We start from the raw sequence: 26,950 nt of genomic DNA, 5'->3' as shown, positions 1-26,950 counted from the left end.
CCAGTAGGTGGGTTGAGATCAGGTTGCCAGGTTGAAATGAATCAAAAGATCTCTTATGATCAAATTAATTTACATATACATTTAGTCATTTAGCAGACGCTCTTATCCAGACCAATTACAGTAAGTACAGGGACATTCCCCCGAGACAAGTAGGGTGAAGTGCCTTGCCCAAGGACACAACGTCATTTGGAACAGCCGGGAATCAAACTGGCAACCTTCAGATTGCTAACCCGATTCCCTAACCGCTCAATGCAATTTACTGGTAGTGGATGGTCTCCAGGTTCCCAATGTGTTAACTTTAGTTGACAAAACATGTTTCATGGATAGTCACATTGTCAATTTATTGCCCTATATGGTAACATGAGACAGAAGCAGGGAGTAGACAGCTTAAGTCAGCAACAGTAATAGAAAACGAACTGGAGAAGAAAGGCCAACAAACATTTAGACACTGTACCTTCAGCACAGGACCAAATGGTCTTATCTATGTAAATTGAGGTTGTCCTTGTAGACAGGAGACTTCATCCTCCATTAACTGAGCCTCTCTAAAGAGGTATGCGCCCACACACACAAACACACACAAGGAACACGACACTCTCACATACACTGACACTCATTTTCAAAGCACTACTGCCAAATGACAGATTCTTGTTTTAAACCAAATGATCACACCAGTTTGACCCCCTCTGTAGCATTCTGCTTCTAAATACTGCGTCTAGACCAGAAACAAGTCTGAACATTTTTATCCCATTATTCCTTCATCCATTACATTCTATACTATCCTAATTGTGGCCATGTGATGGTCAGCAAACAGTTGCATTTCTCTGAAAAATATGGGATTCATGTAGAAATATCTGGTACTACAGGGCCCTCTACTGGGTGATGGTGAGTTAGTAATCTTAGGGCCAACATCCCAGTGTTAGTCATCTATAAAATTCATAGCATTGATAACATCTTCCACATACCAGAATTTCATAAAGGTATATGTATCTGTTATGATTAAAATGTATCCTCAATAATACATTTAATTGTTCACATTTACATCTGGAACTCAATGATGTGCTTCCACTTTCATCGGATATGACGACTACCTCTACCGGCCGTCTTTCTTTCGGTTCAGACCTTATATTAACTCTATGGTTCAGACATGCTCTGTTCAGGCTAGACGGCATGGAAAGACAGATAGAACAACAGGAAGCAAAACTCTGATGCTTTTTGGTAACAACCACTAGGTGGCGCTTCGGTAGCGCGGCTGCCATTTTGGGCTGAATATAACAGACAAAATGACAACGAAGTCCAAGTGGAATAAAAGAACGCAGTGTTCAGCAATCCACTGCAAAAACTATAAATGTGACAGTACACATCTTGCCTTTCATCGTTTTCCCAAAGACCCTGCAAGCCAGGTAATTTTTTTCTTATGCACCTGCTAACTTTTACAGGTTTTTTGTCTAGTAGTAAACTTAATTCCTTCTTGGAACTGCAAGTCCTAGCCTAACAAATGGTAATTATGAAATATAGAAAATTGTAGCATTGGTGCATGTTGATTCAGATTCACATTAATATTTGGATGTATTTTCTATTTCCAGATCAGTGTTGCTGTGCTGGAGTCTGATGTCAACATCCTGAGGGTGTCCAACCGCATAACGTGCCCTGGACATGCTGAGTGAGATGAGGCCACCAGTTTCAGCAGCATCTGCTATTGACCACGATGGAAGTGTACTGGTTTACAGCTGGGTATGGTCAGTAAGATTGTGGGGAAATCGCAGACAGGGAAGATGGTCCCTGTAAGGAGTGTAAAATCTTGACCACAGGTATCCCTGCTGATTCACAGAATGCATTACTCAAGGACAAACAGTATGCTGACCTCAACTTAGGAGACAAGGGCCTTAAGGTGCCCAGCATGGCACTGGTGGATTTAGTCATATCAGAGTCTAACTTCCGAAAAAACATGAGTGCGCACAGTTGGGATGGGTGTAGGAAGCTATTTACCAGTAGTATGGTGATTGTGAGTGAGTGCAGGGGAGTGTGTGACACAAAGAATTGCAAAAAGTCACTCATCTACATGGTTAGACTCTATATGGATCAGAATAATATCTTGTGCACCCAAAATTAGCGAATTTCACAGCCAAATCAGAAGCGCAATAGAACATTTCTTAAATTAGGCCATCAGCAAATGTTGTTCATTTAGTAGGCCTACACCTACAGTAGATGCTGTATTGTCTTGTATATGTTTTTTGGTTATCAGTTGTGGAATCCAATGATTAAATGCACATTAGAGGTATTTTTTTATTCTTGCTTTATTGAGTATTTACATGTTATGCAAATTCACACATTTACTACTATTAGTTACTAACTCCACTAGGTCTGAAATATATTTTGTACGTTTTAATCCCCTGGATCACGCTACAAACATGATGATTTTATAGAACATGATGCTGCGTCTGTTATCCTATAGTTGCCACATAGTGTTACGTAGTGTTGCAATGGAAAGTTATATTTGATTTCACTTATTGTCATTGGCCGGGTTTCCCAGATTCGTTAAGAAGCTCTTGACGCTAAGAGCGTCTAAAGAACGATCTAAGGGCGCTCTCGAACGCTCTTAGAACGTTCTCGAACGCTCTTAGAACGTTCTTAAGAAGATCTTAGCGTTAAGAGCTTCTTAACGAATCTGGGAAACCCGGCCAATATAAGTTATTCGATAGAAAAATGGTTCAGGCAAGCGGAGCGGAGAGTGAAACTGGCCTCGTTAGTCCAAAAAAGCATTTCCGGATTTGAGAACTCGTCTTCAAAATAAGAGTGTGGTCTGACTCCCAACAGATATTGGCCGGGTTTCCCAGATTCGTTAAGAAGCTCTTAACGCTAAGAGCTTCTTAAGAACGTTCTACTTCATCGACTTCATGCTGCGCCGGCGGCCCCGACAGCCAATTCAGCTGCAGTAGGCTGACTTGAGGCAGCCATTGGCATTCACTGCTACAAGTCAGCCAGCTGCAGCCAGCTGTCGAAGTCGCTGGCGCTGCATGAAGTCGATATAGCCTACCTAATCATACCAGTATTACACCTATTGGGATGTTTTGATTGCCTTACCTTCCTGAATTAACATTACTCTCAACCTTAGTACCAACAGGGCTGTAAAAATAAAGTTGGATTTGAAATATCAAATGGAGGCTCTAAATAATTATGATACTAATGTGGCAAAAAACTAACATTTCTCTCCCCATCCTGAATGCATTTAACCCCGTGCCTAATGGACTCAAGAGTGTGTTCAGCCAGATTAATTATTTGAGCCTAAACGGTCTTTCTAGCAAAATGTTACATTACATGTTTGCAGAATATACTGCATATATCTTTGTAAAGGTTGAGCACTAGCCTATATGGGAATGATTATTTATCCTTAATAGTATCGAATGGTTTTGTAAGTTTGTCATTCAGTCTAAATGAAGTGGGAAAGAATGTAGCCCACTTTTCGCATAGACATAACAAAAAAGTACATATTATCTGTTGACCTTTCTTTTGAAACATTTGGAAGCAACTAATCGGAAGTTCGCTTCCTTGTTGAGGCTGACTTTTTCATGCAAGACATGTACAGTACGTAGCCGCCGTGGTTCGACGAAATTAGTTCGTCAAGAGGTCGGCTGTTGCTGGAATTTTGTCGTAAAATTATTTTTCGTTGTGCACATTTTACACCAACATCATGCCAATGTACCAGGTAAAGCCCATCAATGGGAGTGAAATAAAGATTGATTTGCCAACGTGCATGTACAAGTTACCGAATGTCCACGCTCAAGCAAGCAGCTGCTCCGAACATGCGCTTCAGGTAACTTAATTTCATTTGGACGTAGATGGCTAGCTAGTAAGTTAACTGGACTACAATATTTAAAATACATTAATTCTTAACGTGTAATATCAATGCTGGCAATGTATTCAGTACTTATACCGCTAATACAATAAAACGTTCGCTAGCTAGCTGGACCTTTTAGCCAGTTGATAGCACCGAGGTGAAGTTGGTTTCATATTCGGCACTGTAGAATTTTTGCTAGTTTAACCGTTTGGGATGATGCAATGTCATGTGTACAATACTGGCGTTAAAGCGATAAAGGGGGACTGTCGTGATAAATGTCTTCGTTTAATTAACGTTAGCTAATAATTCATAGACCAAGGCTGTTATCTCCGAAAGCTGTAACTAACAAGAGCTAACTAGCATGAGACAGCTAGATTAGCAGTGTAGCTGCAACATTGTACTACTGTTTTAGGTTGTGTGTGGACGTGGAATAGCTCAAATTGCTGTTAGCGAGGAAGTGTACCAATGTGTAATTCTGAAAAATGCCAAGGATAAAAAAGCCTATCCCAGATTCAATTATAAAAATTGACAGTTGATTAATGCTGCTAGCTTGCTTTGTGACATCTGCACAGATGTGGTAAAGAACCCGTGTCGACCACATGAACCTGCCCTCCCTCATTGTATCCCTTCTTCTGTAGAACGGTGAGTTAGACCCAGCCGTGGCAGCCCTGGAGCTGCGGCAAGATGAGATCATGCGCAGGCTCTACGAGCTAAAGGCTGCCGTGGAGGGCCTGGCCAAGACTGTGACCACCCCCGACGCCGACCTGGACGTGACTGTGACTAGCCTCTCCCAGAGCCCCACCTCCACAGCCTTCAGAGGGACCTCAGACCTGGACTCGCTTCTGGGAAAGGTGCGGAAGAGGATAGTCCAGGATATTGTTTCTTAAGAAGGGAGATGCTTAGCATTTACTTACCGATCTCAAGTAAAAACAGTCAGAATTGAACTCTTTATGCTGAGGAAGTACAGTTAACTTTTCCCCTTCCTCCTGGTATCTCCAACAGGACCTTGGTGCACTCAGAGACGTAGTGATAAATGCCAGCCCAACCCGGCCTCCTCTCACCCTGCTGGTGCTCCATGGGTTGCTGTGCCAGCGCTACCGGGTCCTCTCCACTGTCCATGTCCACTCGTCTGTGGCCGCTGTGCCGCCGGCGCTGCTGTCCTGCCTCGGCCCGCAACATGCCGACAGCTATACCCGCCAGCGCTTCCAGCTGGGCTTCACCCTCATCTGGAAAGATGGTACGTGTTGGAAGAGGGAGGTGTTCTTTAGGTGATTGATCAAATGTGAGTAATGGACAGAAGAAGCCTGTGGAATTGACCAGCGTATGCTCTCATGAGCCTCTACACAGGAGATGGATCCGGAAATAGTCACAAGGTATATTCACATTGAGTCTCACCGACCCAATTCTTCCCTTCTTTGCCCTATAGTGCCAAAGCTGCAGATGAAGTTCAGTGTCCAGAACATGTGTCCCATCGAAGGCGAGGCCAACGTGGCCCGCTTTCTGTTCCGCCTCCTCAGCCCCTACCCCAGTGAACCTGCCCTCGCCACTTTGATTGATAGCTGGGTGGACACCGCCTTCCTCCAACTGGCCGAGGGAAGCACCAAGGAACGTGCCACTGTCCTACGAGCCCTCAACAGCTCCCTGGGCCAAGAACCCTGGCTGGCTGGTCCTGAGCTCTCATTGGCCGACATTGCCTGCTACTGCTGTGTCCGCCAGACGTGCTCCTCCACTCCAGCCAATGTCCAGCGGTGGTTGAAAGCCTGCGACAACCTGGGTCATTTTAGCTCCACCCTCCCCCTCCTGCAGTGATTTCAGCTTCCCAGACCAGGAGAGGCTGACCTATCAGAGTTCTGCACTATGCATAGAGCGAGGAGAGGGTGTTTAAGAATTGAAGTCATATCCAAACTTGAAATGTTTTTCTCGTAACTGCGTCCTTTATCACTTTTATCACATTAAATTAACTGTGAGCTTGAAGAAAGCATGGTGGAACAATTTAACCTGTGCTGTTTTAGCCAAATTCAGCATCTAGATAAGGGATGTCTCTGAGGAGTAAAGCATTTAGGGTAATTGGATATGAAGTATAAGTAATAAAAAATAAAGCTGTAAACACAGTACATCCCTCCTACCTCGTGCCTATCATGACCCTGTACTAGATGCTGTGTGGTGGTGGTGGTGGTATTACAAACTATTAAACAAGACAAGTGGTGTAAAACGTGATGCAAACAGAGCCTACTGGAATGATGTGTGCAGTATGAACAGTAAAACTTTGTAGCGTTTTTCTTTTAAGTCATTAAATTTTCAATTTGGATGAATCTTTAAACTGTGGTGTCTTGTTTAAATGTAGGCCTATCAGTATGCCTTGTCTGTGTATAGCAGCAGGGCACCATCATGTAGTCAAACTGAGAACACTTGATTGCTATAAGTCTTCATGAGAAGACCATGGACTGTAAGACAACCTATTTACCATAATTCATCAAATAAAGTCCAATGACACTTGCAAAGTGTCTCAGTAACTAAGTAATGAGATCGATCCTGACCCCATAACTTGTTGACTCAGTTTTTTCCTGAAGTGTGATGGTCTGTTTTTCATCTTTGGAACCCAGCTGTGAGATGTGACTTCATAGGAATGTTTCACTGCTGATTCCTTTGAATGAGGTGTAAAATCCACTTTCACACCTGCATTTGTCTGTCCCAGAGGAATATGTTATTTTGATGTTTTACCCAGTTTTTGGGAAGCGTGTAAGCACTGAAGCTCTGATTATCAATTGTTGCAGTTCAGTACCAACACAGCATCAGACCAGGCAGGCAGTGAACTGGCATGAAAATGTGTTTCCAATAGTTACATGTTTCTACTCTATCTGATCAAGTTTCAAGTATTTTATTGTCAGATGCATCGAACAACACAAGGTATTGCTGATAGTGCTATTATTGCTGATAATCACAGCCTACCTGCCGGTCTAAAAGGTTTCAACATGCCATCAGTAGCTAGAATGGCTACAATATACAGCGAGGTGATGTCAGCATGGTATGCGACCTATGCACTTTTGTAAAGCTCTCTTTTGGTAGTCGCTTTGGATAAAAGTTTCTGCTAAATGCTTAAATGTAAGCACACACACACAGAGATGCATTTTTTAAATTATACAGGGGAAAAAAAATCTGGAAAGATTGAGTCTCGAACAATATATTTTGTATAAAGATTTATACTACTTTGTATGAATTAGGTCTACATAGGTATACATTATTTTAAAACAACACAAAGTACAAATATTCAACAGAATAAACTAAGATAAAATGAATAAGCTCAGCAGCTCCACTGTTTTGTGGAGAAAGTAGATAAACTGAAGAATGCCCACTTTTTATTTATAGTGAAATGACATGGACAGAAATAAAATGGCAAATGTTTCCTATACTTGAACGTAAAAAATATTGCTAGAAAATCTAGTCAAAAGTAGTGGCAGCTAAACTATACAAACTGCAGGATGGCCTCTCCTTTCTCTTAAGCCAATAGTTCAAAGGCCGTTCTTGAGATTGTACTGTAACGTTACAACCCTCTGAAAATATTCATCAGTCTGACAGTTGCTTTGGAGGGTGAGCTTTCCTTTGTGACTCAATAGCCGCAGCACAGCGGTACTGGAGGTCAGGGTGGTGTTGTACTTGAGGAACAGCTTTCTAACCCTCGGAAACTCATTCAGACAACCAAGGCTCTTGTTGCTTCCTTCTAGATACTTTTTTACCTCTGCCATTGGATCGTCAAGGCTTTCGCTTCCTGGACCGTAACAGAAGAATTCCTCAGATTCTATCGGCTGACAGCCCATTGAATCTATCGGAGCAAATTCTTCTAAGAATTCCTGTTTGATGGCTAAGTGAGCTATCTCAGCCACCAGCAGCTTCACCATGTCATCTCTCTCTGCCTCTGGCAACCACCACAGGCGAAACTGGGGAGTGGTGGCTGTTGCCAGCTTCGCCTCGGGACAGACAAACAGCTGCTGAAAGCTGGTGTCTACCGCATCAAGAATAGCACTAATTACATCTGGGAGAAAACGTGAGCAAGCTTTCTTGTTTGTTAGTTTTGTTTTCAGTGTCAGTAGTGTAGGGATGACCAGTCCAAAAAAACTATGTTGCTCCTCCTGGAGAAGGTCCAGTGTGAATGCTAGAGGTTTAAAAACCTCCACATACTCTTTTAAGAAGGCCAACTCTAAAGCTTGTAGTTCAGACATCTCCAACTGGGTGCATACGTCACTGAGTTGGCTCTCTGTCAGAGACGCGATCTTCTGCATGACGCTGTACTCCAAACTCCATCGAAACACTGAGGGAACAATCGAAGACATGTTACCCATGTCCTGTATTGCATCAAGAGCCAGTTGAGAATGGTGGGCCTTGTTCCATAAAACAGAACACTTAGCCATGGTGCTGTAGTATACTTGGCTGCTCTCACTCTGAGACACAGCTAGCAGCAAGTCCTCAGTGACTATCAGGCTCATAAGGTGGCACACGCATTTCTGGAATGACGGCAGGAACGAAGGAACATCCTCTTCACATCTGCCCTTCAGGATTGTACCAACATCCTCAAATATGCCCATGTCGCCATTGTCTTCATTATAGCCATCAACAGGGAAGTCTTTGAAGGCTTTCACAAGGTGGCTGCCGTTATCCCTGACAATAGTCCCCACTTTATTCTCTATGTTGTAGGATGAGTGAATCTCGTGGATCATGGCCGAGATTGAGTCGTACGTGTGAATGCCCCGGAGCCGGGTGCAGGCCAGTGCAGCGGACTTCCTTACCAGCTCACTCTCATCGATCCAGTGACAGGTCATCCAAAAGTAGCTCCTGTTGTTGGCGGTCCAGATATCTGCTGTGGTGCACACAGACTGAACTGTGTTCAACTTCCCCACTAGTCTGGCCTTCATGATTGAGAACGCCTTCTCAACTTCAGCAATCAGTGTAGCTCGGTCCATGTCCAATGGTCTTCCACTCAAGCCCTCAACTAATTTTCTGAAACTAGGTTGCTCCAGGAAAGAAACTGATTGGACTTCTTCCAGGATAAAGTTCAAAACAAGGCTGTTCACTTTTGATGATTCACCTTTTTTGGGACGCTTCGAATTTATCTGGTCGAAACGGTCTGCATGTTTTCTCTGAAAGAAAAAATAAAATACATCAGGTCATGTTTACGACACTTAATTAATAAGCTTTTATTAACAGACTTATACAACTAAAAGTCATAGGTCTTTTATATGATTGAATAATACCATTGTGGATGCAACACATAATGGAGACAACTCTGGTATTCTGTTGTTAACAAAAATCCTTGCCTTAACTCTGGCCAACGTTCATTTACTTTTCTAGCAAACAGTACTGACACGTGTCTTCAAAATTACAAGCATTTGTTTGACGAACTTAAGTGCACCTTACCCTTAAATGTTTTAATAGATTTGATGTTGACATCTTCGACAGAGACAAATGATTGATTTTTGGCTTGCATAAATTACACTGGACGCAGATGTTCTTCCCCTCGTCTTTAACGAACACAAAGTGATGTTTATAGTGCCAGTTATCGAATACATTTGACGGGCTGCTCATCTTAACAGTAGAATTCTGTATATTCAAAACTGCGCGCTTCTTGCTCAACTCAAATTGAACTGCTCTGTATTAAAAGTAGTTTGATTACATGTAACGTGTAACGTTATCTTTTTTCATAAAACACATGAGGTAGCGAAGTACTCAAACGGCCGACCTCTCCTCAAGTCCCTAAAGATCTCTGACCAATGGCGATTGAGAATTACCTCCTTCCTGAGACCCCTAGTTCTGTGAGCCTATCCACGCTCCCACCACCGGAAAAGTCCATCCTTTCTCTTTTTCTTTTACGGCGGTTGGGATAAAGATTTTCGGTAAATTACCGCCACCTTCTGCTGCGGAGGATTAGACAATATACTTACAATCTAAATCCCTTAAAACACATACACACACACACACACACACACACACACACACACTCTAAACTATTACGTTATATTCTCCATTATTTACAACGTAGTCCTATTATCAGCCTATATCTTTATCCGTATCAGCCAACCTAAACATTTGATCCCTTAAATATCATATCCTATAAAAACTGTAGCCTATTGTTTAAGAAATCTGACAGTATCATCCACTCTTACCTGTTATAAGAATGTTTTACACCTGCCAATTTGCTGTCATTGACTGCACTTTCCAGACACAGTACTAGGCCTTAATCTGCACATCAACAGAACATTTAATAGAGCAGTCTGTTAGATGTCTTTTTACATGTGCTCAAGATAGGATATAGGGAAGTGTAGTAAGTGTGAGTAGGTATGGTATAAATACTGTGTGTTAGGTTAGGATAGGTGCCACATGAATGAATAATTAATGATAAAACTGCTAAAAGTATACTTGTGAATATTCCAAAGCGTCAATCTTGTAAGTAATAATACAGAGGGTTTAAAGCAACAGCCAGTAGTTGTAAGTATTTGACTTTTACATGTGCATCTCTTTAGAAAGAAGCAGCTTTCCGATTCTAATCCTTGATTCACGGAAATAACACACACATGTTGATCCAGAGGACTTGACAGCGGACTAATTCATTTAGGATGACAAGTCAACTTTCTTTTTTTAAGACAACGTATATAAAACATAATTCTGTTCTATTATGAATCTGACCTGCTGGCGTTCGTGGCAGATGAGGCATTTCCCTTGAAGGACTAGTAAGCCATATCCGAACTGCAGGCTATTTTGACACACTGTCGACACTCACACTAGTCACTTTACACACTGTCACTTCAGCTACTGGTTGCACTTTCAGCTACTGGTTGCACAATCAGCAATATTTCACTAATTGTACCCTACTTGTCTCAGGTTTAGTATACTGTATTGTTAATTATTTTGTATATTTAAGAGGTTTATTATATTATGTTATGTTGGCTTATCATAGGAGTAACCTATGTTCTGAGTACTTACATGTATGTCATGTTATGCCAGGTTGCTTTGCATTGTCTTGTCCAAAGAATTTCAGTGCCCAGTCTAACTCTGTGTTGTTCTGTGCATCTGACAATGAAAGATTTGAACTTGAACTTGAACTATTTGTAGAGAAATGCATCTTCAATTATAGGCTTTCGCAAGCTCGGAGGGTGGTAGGAAAAGCATTTGGCATAGCACACCGTTTTCTTTTTCCAACTACCATTAATATTCAAAATATTAAATAGTACAGGACATTGTTTTGGCTTGCTGTGCTCTGCACAACTTCCTGCGTACAGAGTGTTATGAACTATACATGGAGGGAATCAACCAGGAATGACTAGATCAGGACACATGTCCCAGGAAGATGGAGATAAGACCCTGAGCAGTTCAACACAAGCCAAAGAGCTCAGGGATAAACTATGCCAGTACTTGAATTCAGACATTGGTGCAGTGCCCATTAAGTGGGGCAAAATATAGTATGTGTATGCATAGTATAGGAAAAGTGTTAAAGTGTATAGTACACTGACAAACTTGTTTGTTTCCAGTACTTGACCTTGGTTTCAGTTTTATAACTGGTGTGAAATTGCTATCATACTGTTAGGTGATTCTTTTAGAAAAAGAAATGTGAGTGCAAGAATAATTTACCCAAAGTCAATGGAACAATGTGGAAGATAAACCAAGTTAACATATGAAAAGCTATTTGTAGAGGGGTAGAAACTCCCACCTAACCAATCAGTGGAACAATCAGTGGCAACACAGTAACTCGACTCTCTCTTTGTGCTATCATCTGGCACACATGGCCCCATTCATCTGTCAGGAGGATCTTTAAACGCTTGTTATTGTTATATTAAAATAGTGACGTGATACTGCTTTACTTTTAATAGACAAAGCATTCTACCATCAAACTTTAAAGGAGGAAGTGATATATGGGGTAAAACCTACAGTACTATTTTATTGGCTTTGAAATTCCCAATTTTTTGTGGACTGTAGTTGTTAGACAATAGATAAATTGTTGCCTAGATATGTTTCATACCTGTCACATTACATTTCACATCTCCAAATCCCAACGTAAATGCTTTATATGCATGCGCTAAAATCCATTTGTTGCCTTCCAGAGCCAGTTGGCAGAACTAAACTCATCAGCTAACTTGTCTCTCGGAAATTGAAGCCATTGTTCTGAATGTATGAAATGTAAACATTTTGTTGGAACTGAGTTCATGTTTTCCTCATTGGTTAGTTTTGAGGTGGGTGTGTTCTAGCATTGAATCAGGAGCGATGCACTTGGTTAACGTTATGTCCAGAAACTGCTTATGAAGAAGGACCGAGTAAATATCCTGAGGAGGAAAAAAAGAAAGGAAAGAGATATAAAAAATGAGACGTTGAAGAAATGTATAAATGCACAATGTGGATTTTCTGAGCGCATGCCGTCAGTGTGCTGACTGTTGGTGTTCACAGCAAGTTTACTGTGTCTCACCGGGGTTTGAAAAACCGTTATTTAAGTGAGCATTTAAGCCAGTGGCCCCTGTAGACTACACATCACAGACCCTTGAAGTGCAAAGCGGAGTAGACAGTCAACATGACCAAGGGACCTACGCCGTGACAATCCAAGGTGTATGTTTGGATGGAATTGTGAACTATTATGAAGCGCTATGGCTTGGTGTGACCGTGGGGTTCAAACATTGTTGGCTACCGTAGGGGCTTTCGCGGCTTTCAGTCTCATGACCATAGCCATCGGGACGGACTACTGGCTTTACTCACGGGCGTACATTTGCAACGCCACCAACGCTACCACTGACGAGGCACAGCCGCAACCCAAGAAGGCCAGGGGTGATCTTACACATTCGGGACTTTGGAGAATCTGTTGTATTGAAGGTAATGGTTAATAATGATTATTTTGTTGGTGTGTCTCAAGAAGTAGGTGTTTTCAACACTTATGCAAAGTGTATTTTCTCCAAAAGTAAAGGTTCTAACGTAAGCAAAGAAAACTGAAACGCACAATACTGCGTTCTTACGCGTCTTATTACCAGGAATACGTGAACAAAGAAAGAACAAATAAGGATGGTTTAGAGTACAAGATTAAGGTTGATAGAACAATAACCCGTAAATGTGTGTGGACACGTTTTCTTTTAGTTAATACAAATAGGCTACTGGTTTCAGCAGCAACAACAAAAAGCTTAGTACGGATAGACAGGCTGTACAGGGCAGGGGAATATTTGGGGAATAGGATCAGACTAGTCTTTAAAAAATCAGCACAATAGACGTATTTATTTTCTTAGGGCAGAAGTGTTTTTATTTTATTTTTTTAATACTCACACTCGCATAAAACACCGAATCCAGTCCAAACTCAGTAGAAGCAGACAGCCCCAGTCAATAGACATGGTGATGGGAGTAACAGTCCGGAGATGCACTTTCTGATCCTCCATTCATGTCTTTATTGTTTCTGATGCCGTTGCTTGGCAACATCACTGAAATTGCTATGGAAACGGGCATCGTATTAAAAATAGACGAATCGTCACTGCCCGAGGAAAAGTAAGAAGATATTATGCCGAAGACGATGGAAAAGTGTCAAATTATTACATCTGGCTATTTACATAGATATTCATGCTTGATGCAAAAAATGCGCAAAGTGTTAATGCTCTACACATGAAGCCTTAGTCCGTTCATTTAATTACTATAGTGACATCTTTATCAGTGATTGTCGGGCAGACCAACAATTGACTTCTAAAGTTGCTGAATCTATGCTATTGTATTTCAAAAGTTTAACGTTTTGCGTTTCGTAAACCATTCCCGTAATCGCCTCTTTAATCATCAGTAAACGATGAGGGTTTGAATATTGGTGGAAGGAAGCCATGCATTTTTAGAGCAATGGGAAAATAACCATTCTGGAATTCGTTCGCGTAGGCTACACATCAGAGCGCTGTCCACCGCTGGTGGTGCTTAAAGGAGAAAGCAGACGCATGTATAAATTCCAAGTTTCAAACTTAATGAGTGTGAAAATAATACTTTTTCAAAAATTATCGCTCAGGTTACTTATAATCTTTTTCTTGTTTAATTAAAATAATTTATAATTTATTTTGCCTTTCCGCCATTTTTGTGTCAAGAAAGGCAGTGAGGCTATACTATCAGTGTGTGTGTGTTTGCTTGTAGGCTACGTGTGTGTGAGAAACAGAGAGAGAGACGTTCAAGAAATGGTCCGGGCTGGAACCCGGGCCCGTGCTGGAACCCTGGCCCATGCTGGAAGGGTTTAGTCCCTTATGAGTTTACTGTATATGTAAGGTTTACTACATATGTGGAATAAGTAAGTTCTTTTTATGAATTTTTTACAAGGGCACGGAAAAGGAAGGGGGTTAAAAACATGTTAAATCTTCTTTCCGCCAATATTTGACGATTTAAAATCTGATCTGAGCAATTGTTTAGAAACTGCAATTCTGTCAATAATTGCACATTTAAAGATGTAGACTGCTGTCAGAAGTCATGCAGCTGGTCTTTCTTTTGCCAGGTGAGCGTCACCTATAGGCAAAACAATTGAGGCCTGGAATGTAGTTAAAGAAGACCTTTCTATGTTCGGAAGTACTATTATCCACTCAATGACATTGAGAGATTCAGAACAGGTGTTCATTTTCTGACGTTCATCTCAGCACAACTTCTGATTGGACCACACCCAATTTTACACAGGTTCTTTTTCACCATGAGACCTGCTGGAACACAACCAGGAGGAGATTGTTTTGCCACATGCATTCTTGGTAATGGCTTTATAAAGGACGGTAGCATGCAGGCTGTCTGTGTGTAACAGTTTTGGATGAAATATGGCAATATTTGGTTGTGCTAAAAGCAGAGATTTCCCGGTCTCACTGCTTGTGTGGTCCAGGCTAACTGGATGGTGCTGTTAGCCTCCCTCCTTCCCTCCCTCCCTCCAAGTGATCATTTACAGAATTAAATTTCATTTATAAAGTAGGCACCTAACCAGTAGGCATAAGTCAGTTGTAGCCTATATACGTTATAATATTGTGTCTTCCATTATGAGTTTTGAATTTTGGATGAACAGTAGGCCTACATTGAAGGCTTTATTTCTAGATGCTGGATAATTCAATGTGTCTTGAGGTGTTCAGTATACACCATCATGCTGATGTTGTTTACCTACTACACATTTCTACCTGGTGGTGTTGCTGTGGTGGTGCTGTGTGTCAGGAATAGGAAAGGGGTTGTATAAATTGAAAAGTAATTATGTTTGTGTATGTGTGTGTGTGTGCGTGTGTGGAGGGGGGTGGGTGGGTGAGAGTATGTGTATCAGAGGGAGGCAGTTACTTTGCCATTCCCACAGCATGCACCACAGGTCTGTAATTAAAATGCGCCAGCTGAAAAGGCCACAAGGGCGCTAATTAGGCAGGAGGCCCTGACTTGCTCTGCTCCATCCTCTTTGTTTCTGTTGTAATCCTCTTCTCTTCTCTGTTCCCAAGTTTGTGATTGTCATTGAGGTCACAGAAGCTAAGGGGACACAGATCAGGCTTGGCTCGCAGACATTTGTGTTTGCAGGGGTGAGGAATAGCTTTCATTAAATACTGTTGTTTCAGAACCAAAGAAATACTCGAAAACAATTATGAAAAAAATACTCGGAAACAAGAAAAACAATTGTGCGGACCAGATGGAAGCTTCTATTTTAGCCTAGCTCGATGTGTGACATGGAGTGACACCTCAAACTACACGACTACTTGTAGAAACTTGTACAAACTACTTTTTACAAGAAATGCAAAACTGTACTTTTATCCTGGTATATGTTTGATATAAAAAGGGTTTATTCACAAATAAACTAAAACATTTAATTCAAGTTCTAACACACCCAATTCTCCAGATGGATCAGTCACCAGAGAGGAACATGTTTGTCTGTTTATTGCTCTCTTACTGTAAACCCACTGTCTTCTCTGTTTTAACTCAGACCACCTTTTTATTTTAAATTCACTGGAATTGCCTACAGACTATAAAGCTCGTAAAGTCCGTTTGCCAGAACACTATCACACTGGTGATAGTAGTCATATACTATGTGTTGGACAGATATTAATAATGTTTTTTTGTGCTATTTGAACGAGTGAGGCAGTTGTTTGACTGTTGTCACTTTATAGCTGTCATGTGTGACATTCCCTATACTCAGGTGAGTGGAGCGCAGTATAAATTGTCAGTTTGTTATTGGTCTATTCCTCTGAGGCTCTCGTGTTATTGGCTGAGCAGAGATGATTCACAACTTTGTCAAAGTGCATCATTCTTTTGCCAGCGGTAGCACTGCTGTAACAGTTGTTTCAGGAACCCTGCATGTGTGTGAATGTTAGTGTGTGCCCGTGGGTGTGTGCTTAGAGGATTTGTGAAAGAGTGTGATTGGTAGAGAGGGAGCGAGATTGAGCCTGTGCTTGTGTGTGCATGTGTCCAAGTGTAGTACATACTGTAGGGCGCTGTTTTGGTGTTTTAAAACAACATGAAGATGTCAAATGCATCCTTGGAAACAGTATTAAAATCAGGCTCTAGGAACAGAGAGTAGGTTGCCATGGAGAAAGGATGTGATCAGCAGTAGGCTTTGTCTCTCTCCCTGCTAGGTCTGAAGGGACTGGCCTCCTTCCTCTCTCTCTCTCTCTCTCTCTCTCTCTCTCTCTCTCTCTCTCTCTCTCTCTCTCTCTCTCTCTCTTTTTTTTCTCTCTCTCTCTCTCTCTCTCTCTCTCTCTCTCTCTCTCTCTCTCTCTCTCTCTCTCTCTCACTCTCTCTCTCTCTCTCTCTCCCTCTCTCTCTCTCTCTCTCTCTCTTTTTCTCTCTTTTTCTCTCTCTCCCTGAGGAGACTGGTCATCCATTTGTCTCCTCTATCTGTCTCTCCCTGCTAGGTCTGGAGGGACTGGTTTCCTACACCCTCTCTCTCTGCTACCGTATCTGCAGTATGTCTCTTTTTCTCTGTCTCCTTCTTTTGTTTTGCTCATGTGCTCTCCATCTACGTGTGCCTCCACCTGTTTTTTTCCATACCTCCATACACACAGCTTCTGAGCTTTTCATGTCGTTTTATAAAAGACACAAATCTGACTACACACACATCCACATACTCTTTCACATACTCTTTCACACACTCTTTCACACAGGGCTGATAACTGCCACTCATAAATCACATGACCCAAGAGCTTCTATCTATAATCAGATTTTCAATCACAGGCAATTCAGCCATCCACACACAGACAAGCACACACACAGTACCACACACACACATAGCAGACAGATTTTGGGGGAGGATGTGGAGAGAAGGAGGGAGAGAGGAGTAGAATAAGGAGGGAGGTGTGAGGTGGTATGGTTGCAGATAAATGAAGACAGCAATGTCTGGCGTTAAGTGAGAGTTCAGGGGGTTGTAATTCACTGGAAATACACCTACTGTCTTTCTGTTGGATCCACATCACCTCAGGGGAAGGGCAGATGTGTGTGAGCTACTGCTCTGTTCTGTTCAAAAGCTGCTGTTCTTTCTACACTAGTCAGTTCACTCTTCGACACAACAAAAAGTTGTACATTTGTGCTTTTATTAGTCTGTACTTTTAATTTTTTAACAACGATTTAACACAGAAACATGCGCTCTAGTTACAATGACATATTTGACACTAATTAGTTTGCTGTTCCTCATTAAATGCAGACCTAGTTCATGACAGTGTGTGCTGTAAAGGCTGGGTCACACCCTTGGATCACCCCAAGGTGATCGGCTGCAGTGTGCCTACCCTCCAGGACATGCACACTTCAATGACCCTGAGGCGAGCGAGGATGATTGTGGCCGACTCCTCCCACCCTCGACACTCTCTGTTCCAGCTACTCCCCTCTGGCAGAAGGCTGCGGTCCATCAGGACCAAAACTTCACGCCATAAGAACTGTTTCTTTCCATCCGCTGCTGGCCTCTTCAACAAGGCCAAAGACTTACACGGACATAAAACTTTTATGTCATCCAACACCAGTCCATCCAACACCTATTTGCACATGTCATATTGCACTATGCTGCCCTATTTTATAGATTTTGTAAAAAATATTTTATTTATATCTACCCCAATTCCCAAAAAGTTGGGATGCTGTGTAAAATTAAAATAAAAGTGGAATGCAATGATTTGATAAACTCATAAACTCATATTTCATTCACAATGGACAATTGAAAATATTTCAAATACTTAAACTTAGGAAATTTTAGATTTTAAGGAGAAAATGTGGTCATTTGGAATTTGATAGCCGCAACACCTCTCAATAATGTTGGGAAAGGGGCAATAAAAGGCTGGAAAAAGTAAGTGTTACAAAAAATAAACAGCTGGAGGAAACATTTAGCAACTAACTAGGTTCATTGCAAACCGGTCAGTAACATGATTCGGTATAAAAAGAGTATCTTAGAAAGGCAAAGTCTCTCAGAAGTAAAGATGAGCAGAGCTTCACCAATCTGTGAAAACCTGCATCTACATATTGTGGAAACATTTCAGAATAATTTTCCTCAACGTAAAATGCAAAAGACTTTTAATGTATCTTCATCTACAATACATCAAATAATACAATTATTCTGAGAATCTGGAGAAATCTCTATAAGGAACAAGGGGGAAAATAAATTCTGCATGCCTGTGATCTTTGGGCACTCCGGCGGCTATGCAGAAAAAAACAGGCATGATTCTGTAATGGAAATCATTGCATGGCCTCGAAACACCTCCAGAACTCATTGTGAACACAGTTTGCTCTGCCATCCATAAATGCAGGTTAAAGCTCTATCATGCAAAGAAAACCCCACATGTGAACATGATCACACTGATGAAACACTGATGAAACACTGCCATGTTCTCTGGGCTAAAGCTAATTTAAAATGGACTGAGGCAAAGTGGGAAAATTGTTCTGTGGTCAGAAAAATTGAAATGTGAAATTATATTTGGACGCTGCTTCCTCCGGACTAAAGAGGAGAAGGACCAACCGGCTTGTTATCAACGCTCAGTTCAAAAGCCTGCATTTCTGATGGTATGGGGGTGTATTAGTGACTACAGAATGGTCAGCTTGCACATCTGTAAAGGCAACATCAATGCTGAAAGGTATATACAGGTTTTAGAGCAACATTTGCTTGCGTCCAGGGCAGGCAACATATTTTTCAGGGGAGGCCTTGCATATTTTAGCAAGACAATGTTACAACATCCTGCATCTGTTACAACTGCATGGCTTCGTATTAGAAGAGTCCAGGTGCTGAAGTGGCCTGCATGCAATCCAGACCTTTCACCATTTAAAAACATTTGGTGGATCATGAAACGAAAAACATGACAAAGAAGACCCAGGACCGTTGAGCAGCAAGAATCCTGTATCAGACACAAAACTCCCACTACTCCAGCAACTGGTCTCCTCAGTTCCCAGACAGATACATACTGTTGTTAAAAGAAAAGGGGATGCTACACAATGGTGAACATGGCCTTGTTCCAACTTTCTGGATGCGTGTTGCTGCCATTAAATTCAAAATTACCTTATTTTTTCGTTAAAATGGCATAAGTTGACATGTTTACATGTCATGTGGACATTGACATTAAATTTACATTTAGTCTTTTAGCAGACACTCTTATCCAGAGTGATTTACATTAAGTAAAGAGACATTCCCCCGAGGAAAGTAGGGTGAAGTGTCTTGCCCAAGGACACAACGTAATATTGCACGGCCAGGAATCGAACTGGCAACCTTCAGATTACTAGCCCGATTCCTTAACCATTCAGCCACCTGACTCCCCACGTGTTTTCTATGTTCTATTGTGAATAACAATGGGTTTATGAGATTTGTAAATCATTGTATTCTGTTTATTTTATTTTACACAACGTCCCACCTTTTGGGGAATTGGGGTTTTATTTTATATCTTACATATTGTTTAGCTCTTTAGTATTAGACTTTTTAATTTTATCTATACATTCTACTTTTTGAAATTAAGATCTGTATATGTTTATTGTAGGCACCTTCCTGCCACAGAAAATTCCATGTTTGTGTAAACTTACATGGCAATAAAAACAAATTCTGATTCTCATTCTGATTGTTCTGTATGGCCCACCCTGGGTGTACAGAACAGGGCCTACTGGGTAATGTAGTTGAAGGATGGTGTTCTGAGACTATGAGAATAAAAGTTGAGGAGATGAATAGTCATATGATGATATTAGACAGACCACCTCACTGAAATAATTTGAAAGTACTTTCAAATTATGGCTCAGCCAAATCATTTGCCCAAATCTAAAGAACATACTAATAAAAGAAAACATACCCCTCTCACGACTCGTTCTGTCTAGTTCTCAATTTTACACTAATATATATATAAATATAAACACTCACTACTCAGCTTAAAATCCTTCTGATTCTGATTGCCATAGAAATCGATCAATATGTTCGGATGCCGTGGTACAAATGGTTAATGTGACACAGAAAGGCTTTGTCTGAAGGCTCACTCCAGGGTCACTAACACTGCATTAACCCCTGTCCCTATCCCCTCAACCTTAATGTTTATACCTCTATCATTATGGCACACACACACACATACACACACACACACACACATACACACACACACACACACACACACACACACACACACAGGCACTAAAAGCCCCCAGACTTTCTTTCGTTGTTCCACAAAATGAGATTCTTGTTTCCCTAGAGCACTCCAAATAAGCCACTTACTTCAGAAGGGTCTGGACATGCACTATTCCATGCCAGATCCCTATGGGTAATGCATTCCTAATGATTGTATTTTGTACGATTCACATACGTGTGATTTGTGTGTCCATGCATGCAACAGGGTTTGTGCCTACGTCTCATGTTTACTGAGCTGTGGACTTTGTTTCCCAGACACCTTTGGAGATTTACTGCTTTCTCCTTTAGAGCAAAAGCCCTTGTCTGCCTCTAAATTAGGTTCTTGAAATGTCAATGATTTTTTTCTAGTTTTAGTAAAGTCAATGAGGGAGCAATGAGTTGGTTCCAGTAAACGTGGTGCACTTGTGGTTCTGGACTCAGTGGTCTATTCAGCACTGAATCCTGTTGTCATCTAAATTGAAGGCAATAAGATGGTATCCTTCCCGTCTTCCTTTACAGTAAGGAGCATATTTACAGGAGGTTTTCGACATTGAAACATTGAAAAGAAAAAGGGTATTCATTTTGTTTAGCAGTTCAAAAAGCATTATGCAAGCTTCTGTACCTTGGTGTTAAGCATCCTGTTAAATTGTTTAATTAAAAGAGGCTTTGGAGTGTTAACTGTGAGTGCTATTTATCAGAGAGTAGGGATATGCATTGGCTTATTACTGAATTCAACAGGGGAAGGAGATCCATGTGTATTCAGCAAATACACATGCAAAAGCATTTGCAGAACAACAAAATGTAATCTTCAATAGGTCAATAATTTTCTTATCCATCTGGGGGGTATTCCAGAAAACAGGTTCAACAAACTGTGAACCTAACCCTGAACTCTGAGTTGATTTACCCTAGAATGGGAAACTCTGACTTTTTGGTTCCAGAAAAGCTGATTCGAATGAGCTAAATCAACTTGGAGTACGTAAACTCTGAGTTAAGCTCAGGCATGAGAACTATTAAAAGTCAACATCAAGTGAGCTCCGATACTGGGATCCACCATGGCACCCGGCAACAAAACACGTTGTCCTACTTCACCACACTTCAGATAGAAGTGTTACAGTAATACGTGTTCTTATCTTATTCCAGAAAAAAGCAACACGGCTGTCACACTTACATACTCAGAACACCCTGCAAGGAGGCAGCACTCTGCTTCCCCTGAGTTTTGAGTTAATTGATTTCACCGCGACCCGACCTCCGGAAAAGCGGCAGATGATGGATGGATGGATGATTTTACCTGTTGCTTGTTTAACCCCCTTTAGTTTGCTATTTACTATAAACCCCAGTCTTTCATAATTTTGTTGCAAAGTCTTACTCTTTTATTCAAAGTCTGTCTGAGCCTTGATCTATATATCCTGAGTCTGGTCTGGTCTGGTCTGTGGTCTGGTCTGGTTACAACGGCTGTAGCAGCTTAGGAGAGACAATTGGCATGGTAGACAATTGCTGGCCAAGTTAATGCATACATTTGAATGCAGTAGCCAGTTCATACACGGAACATTTGACCACACTGAAAAAATGGTGGACCTTGGTTTTAATCAAATTTGACATGATACAAAGTAAATATCAGTTGGTGCTTATTTCAACTTGTAGTAGCAGTAACCCCAACAGAACTATGAACTATGCTTTTCATCACAGGATGATGATGATGATTAAGATGATGAAAAGACGTTGACTGCTGCCGCAGAGATGGATGCAGAGAGGCCTATGTATGGAAGCTACTGGTAGTTCTCTCCCCATGTACTTTTATTTAGAGGCTTGTGTGGAATTGTCAGTTATGCTGAAATGATGAGAATAATGAATACAAAATAATTGGCACATTTGGATCCTGTTGAACAGAGCATGGGGGGTGGGGGGTTCCATCAATAGCAATACCATTATAATTCATTTAATGGCAGGTGAATTTTGCATGTGGAACTGTGGAATTTAATGGACTCTCATGTATTCCCAGTTGCCAGTAAAGGAGTTGTACAAACTGCATCTAATTAAGCAGGTGCCAAAAACTGACCAAGAGAAAAAAGGCTGATCTTTAAATTGATTTGCTGGAACCCCAGTTACCAGAGGGTGCATGTTCACAGGTGAATAATGTTAATTGTAGGAACAACATATAAACACTAAATATGTAATCGCTGAGAATGTTGCTGAAAAAAATTATGGAGTGTGACGAAAAACGGTAATGTTAATTTAGGTATTCATCAGGGAATTAAATTATTATTATTATCTAATCGCGGTCTTATAATCCTCTCCCGACGTGAAGTTAAGCAAATTCAATTTTGTTCAACAACGGTTGGCTGAACCAGGAAAGGACACTCCATGGCTGCCAACTGTATCAGGTTCAGAAAGTGGGAAGGGATAGCTAGAAATGCAGAGTTTATCATGGAAAACTTGCTAGCGATCAGGTTAGGTTCACAGAGTCAGTTACCATGGACACTGATCCACAGTTTGCGTTACCTTTCTCTCTGGAACGGAAAACCCAGAGTTTCCTCATTTCAGGATTACCCAACTCAGGGTTTTCACTAAACCTGCTTTCTGGAATACCCCCCTGGTCAATAAGTTAATGCAAAATTGAAAACAAATACAGCTGATTGAGGAACAGAGTCTAACACCAGTACTCCGGGAACCCCTTGGAGCTATGGAAGAAGAGAGATCTGAAAGAGGTGGGGAGGTCTGGGTGACAGCCTAAAAAAGAAGAGATCATGACGTTTCCTCTCTTGTCCTGTAGGTATCAATCAAGGGAGCTGTTACCGTATCAACCACTTTCCAGATGATAACGACTATGACACAGACAGCTCGGAATATCTCCTGCGTAAGTTCGGTCGTCTTCTTTTCTCGTCTCTTCTTTGCTCTCCTCGCCTTTCTTTCTCACTTCCCGACCACTTCAGTCAGTCAGACATTCACATACTCATTCATACGTTCAATAGTGGGTGAGGGTATTGTGTGTACTTCTGTGTATACCTAACAGTACTTCTGTGTGTACCTGGAAGTACTTCTGTGTGTACCTAACAGCACTTCTGTGTGTACCTAACAGTACTTCTGTGTGTACCTGGAAGTACTTCTGTGTGTACCTAACAGTACTTCTGTGTATACCTAACAGTACTTCTGTGTGTACCTGGAAGTACTTCTGTGTGTACCTAACAGTACTTCTGTGTGTACCTAACAGTACTTCTGCGTGAACCTGACAGTACTTCTGTTTGTGTACCTGACAGTACTTCTGTTTGTGTACCTGACAGTCCCTCTCTCTCCGTCTGGACAGGTATTGTGCGTGCCTCCAGTATGTTCCCCATCCTCAGCACAGTCCTTCTGATGTTTGGGGGGCTTTGTGTCGGGGTGGGGCGCATCTACAGCAAGAGGAACAACATCCTACTCAGCGCAGGCATCCTGTTTGTAGCTGCAGGTGAGACACAAGGCCTCTATGGTGCCCTGAGGAACACACACACATGCACCATCACACACACACACACACCATCACACACCCATATGAACTGTGTGTGTGTGATGGTGGCACAACTCTCTCACACACACATTTTTCTCTCTCTCCCATGCTGTATGTATTTATAATACACAGGCTTCATGGGACACCTTACTGATTTGGTCATCTGACAGGGTCATCTGATTACCATGGTTACAGATGACAGGAGAAAGAACTTTAATGGAAAGATGTCATTGGAGTTACCAGAGCAGGGCTGAAAGAGAAACCACATCAGCCAACTGACAGGGTCACTGCTTTTTTCAGCACAAACAAATTAGTATCCCGATGACAGTGTAGAAGATTGTTATGACATTTTAACACACCTCATTGACAGTGTGTGTTTCTTACTGCAGAGGGTAGCATTCTGCAATCACTGTCAGATGAAGTCCGTTTCATACAGGGCTGAGTTCAACATGATATGATATGAAAACCAGTGGGCTGACAGACTTGTTCAAGCAGTCTTGTGGTGTCCTCTATCAAAACCTATTTGTTTAGCCCTTTTTACAAGCAATGTCACAGAGGGCTTCACATATGCCCATAGAACTTCCCCTCAACCAACCTAAACCCTCAAGGAAGACAAGGAAAAACTCCCAGAAAAACTCACTCGATGAGAAAACATGGAAGAAACCTTGGGAGGAGCAATTCAGTGAGGGATCCCCTCCTCCAGAGACGGATGGTGAAAGAGAGGTGTAGAACACAGACTAAACATAATCATACAGCAGCCAAGTGTGGGTCAATGGGTGTTGAAAAACCAAAATCCAGTGTTCCACTTGGGTCAGAGTTGGTAAATGTCAGTTTAAGCAGAGGTAGCCACAAGGCTGGGGACTGTGATCGGCACAGCATCACATCAAGTGATAAACACTTTCCGTGTGAGTCTCTCACCAATGTGCTCTCTGTCACCCCACCCCTCTTATTGCCCCCTCTCTTATCCCCCCCCCCCCCACAAAAAAAGGCCTGAGTAACATCATCGGCATCATCGTCTACATCTCCAGCAACGCCGGCGACCCCAGCGACAAGCGCGACGAGGACAAGAAGAACACCTACACCTACGGCTGGTCCTTCTACTTCGGGGCTCTCTCCTTCATCGTGGCCGAGACCGTGGCCGTGCTCGCCGTCAACATCTACATCGAGAAGAACAAGGAGTTCCGCTGGAGAGCCCGCCGCGACTTCATACGCTCCCTATCCTCGTCCTCGCCGTACTCCCGGATACCGAGCTTCCGCTACCGCCGGCGAACCTCGCGCTCTAGCTCGCGCTCCCCCGATGCCTCGCGGGAGAACTCTCCTGTGATTGGTCTGAAGGGGCCTCAACCCCTGCCTGGAGGCCCGCTAGGGGAGCTGTCTATGTACACTCTGACGCGGGATCCGCAAAAGGGCGGCATGGAGGAGAATGCCTACAGCCCGGAACACGAGGACTCTGACTTCCTGCAAGTTCACAACTGCTTCCCCAACGACCTGAAGGATGGGGTCAACCGGCGGACCACGCCTGTTTGAGTGGGGGTCTAGGCTGGTGACCAAGACGCCTGTGCAGGATGGCTGGGAAGGGAGGGGCCTGTGGGCCTTGGGGTCTGTTGAACCATGTGGTACATCTTCCTGTGGGAGAGTTAGAAGCTCAGTGTTAGTACATAGAGAGGAGATGAGTATGCACCCTAAAGGGTGAGAAACCACTTGGCGCTACACACTTTCTAGGAGTAAGCAGAGGAGAATGTGGGTACTTTCCTGTGTGCTCATAGAGTCTTAGAACAGAGCCCATTGTTCTTGGTGTAACCTACACACTAAGTACAATGTTGTTCTAATCTGTGAAATGTGTTTTACTGCTTTAAGATGTAGACTCAGAATTGCATCTATCTTGTGTATATGATTGCGATTTTAACTGGGGAAAACCGCTGAAAAGAAGTCTTCGCGTACACCATCATGACCACTCACATTATTGCACCTGTGAAGTGTCAACCACGGTGCTCAAATAAATCTCAACCCTGACTTGAAGTTCGTTCTAGCTCAGTGAGCATCTGCTTGCCTGTGTGGAGGACGGTGTTTTTGTTTAATTGAAGTTAGCCATTGTTGTCTCTACTTACCGTGCCTGCTCATTTGTGAGACAGCAGAAATCAACTACAACGAAACCAAAATGAAGTGAGGAGTTTATTTTCAAAGAAGTCTAGTTGTAATCAAATTAGTATTATGGAAATACTGTCTAAAATCCATTCAAATTTGTTGCTGTAGTCTGATTGGAGTGTCTGATGTGTAATGTTCACAGTTTTGGAACTCAGTTTTGGGGGTCTAATAAGAGCAATCAAGCTCAGGAAAGGTGCAACATTGTGGGTGTGGGACATCATACATCCTCCAAAACTGAGACCTACCTTGTGATGACAAGCACCAATGACCCAAAGGTTCTGGCTGCTTGTCTCCTATTCAAGGACAGATAAAGGTGTCCCTGACAGGATCAGAAGAGAGGGGAACAGACTTAGTCTCAAGAGTTTTTTGTCTTCAACCTGGAATCCTAGCCATCCTTGTCCTTGTCCTGCTTCTTCAGTTTAAGTTTCTCAGGAAATATTGTATTATGTATTTAGTTAGTTTTAACTTCCTGATGCTTGATGGATCAATGTTTCACATCTCTGTGTTTGGATGTGAGGCTAAATGAAGGACCTTTTCCATTTCATTTTTACTCCACAATTTGGGACTTGGGTGGAATGATGTTGTATACATTGAAAGCCATAGTGAAAACAGCTTAGGCCTTTTATAAGTGTTGCGCTGTTTATGTTTGTATCACATTTGTATTCACATGTGAATGGTTTCAGTATTTAAAGCTGCATAAAGAAAAATCATGGCTAACTCCATTCTCCAAAACTGTTGTAGATTATGTCAAACAAAGCGTTGATTGAAAAACATGTGTTCTCTCTATTCTGTTTTATTGATTGTTTCTAAAAAAAAAAGTATCCATGCCGCCATATTGAATCAGTATTCCCTTTTGAAATCACGCACAGATGAAGGATGAATTCTCTTTTGTAAGCGTCAGTATTCAACAGCTCTGGATGTGCTTTAAATGTTTTGGACAGAAATACTATTGTCTAGAAGT

At 41.9% G+C, this 26,950-nt stretch overlaps 3 protein-coding genes and 1 long non-coding RNA gene across 7 annotated transcripts; 3 read left to right on the top strand and 1 right to left on the bottom strand.

The window, feature by feature from the left end:
- The first annotated feature begins 1,075 nt into the window (after positions 1–1,075).
- On the top strand, positions 1,076–2,278 carry LOC124479954. The gene is made up of 2 exons (XR_006957493.1): positions 1,076–1,400; positions 1,584–2,278. It is a non-coding gene; the product is annotated as an uncharacterized LOC124479954 (long non-coding RNA).
- Positions 2,279–3,529: 1,251 nt separating this feature from the next.
- On the top strand, positions 3,530–6,155 carry aimp2 (aminoacyl tRNA synthetase complex interacting multifunctional protein 2). Of its 3 annotated transcripts, none has more exons than XM_047038926.1 (4): positions 3,530–3,703; positions 4,474–4,686; positions 4,838–5,072; positions 5,262–6,155. In XM_047038926.1, the coding sequence occupies exons 1-4, from the start codon at positions 3,689–3,691 to the stop codon at positions 5,642–5,644; spliced, it is 846 nt and encodes a 281-aa protein (XP_046894882.1). In that variant the 5' UTR covers positions 3,530–3,688; the 3' UTR covers positions 5,645–6,155. The 3 variants fall into 3 exon arrangements, with proteins under 3 accessions (XP_046894882.1, XP_046894881.1, XP_046894883.1); XM_047038925.1 differs by having other exon boundaries at positions 3,530–3,811; XM_047038927.1 differs by lacking the exon at positions 3,530–3,703 and adding an exon at positions 3,823–3,847.
- Positions 6,156–6,760: 605 nt separating this feature from the next.
- On the bottom strand, positions 6,761–9,679 carry zgc:161969 (uncharacterized protein LOC569044 homolog). Of its 2 annotated transcripts, none has more exons than XM_047038374.1 (2): positions 9,616–9,679; positions 6,761–8,967 (listed from the first exon to the last, which is right to left on the bottom strand). In XM_047038374.1, exon 2 carries the CDS (start codon positions 8,788–8,790, stop codon positions 7,345–7,347), a length of 1,446 nt encoding a protein of 481 aa, XP_046894330.1. In that variant the 5' UTR covers positions 8,791–8,967; positions 9,616–9,679; the 3' UTR covers positions 6,761–7,344. The 2 variants fall into 2 exon arrangements, with proteins under 2 accessions (XP_046894330.1, XP_046894328.1); XM_047038372.1 differs by having other exon boundaries at positions 9,245–9,666.
- Positions 9,680–12,456: 2,777 nt separating this feature from the next.
- Positions 12,457–25,371, top strand: cacng4b (calcium channel, voltage-dependent, gamma subunit 4b). The gene is made up of 4 exons (XM_047038776.1): positions 12,457–12,679; positions 23,134–23,217; positions 23,665–23,805; positions 24,833–25,371. The coding sequence occupies exons 1-4, from the start codon at positions 12,457–12,459 to the stop codon at positions 25,369–25,371; spliced, it is 987 nt and encodes a 328-aa protein (XP_046894732.1).
- Positions 25,372–26,950: the final 1,579 nt, after the last annotated feature.

This window comes from Hypomesus transpacificus, chromosome 17 (assembly GCF_021917145.1).
Source record: "Hypomesus transpacificus isolate Combined female chromosome 17, fHypTra1, whole genome shotgun sequence".
Lineage (NCBI taxonomy): Eukaryota > Metazoa > Chordata > Actinopteri > Osmeriformes > Osmeridae > Hypomesus > Hypomesus transpacificus.
This window is presented reverse-complemented; position numbering and strand designations above follow the sequence as displayed.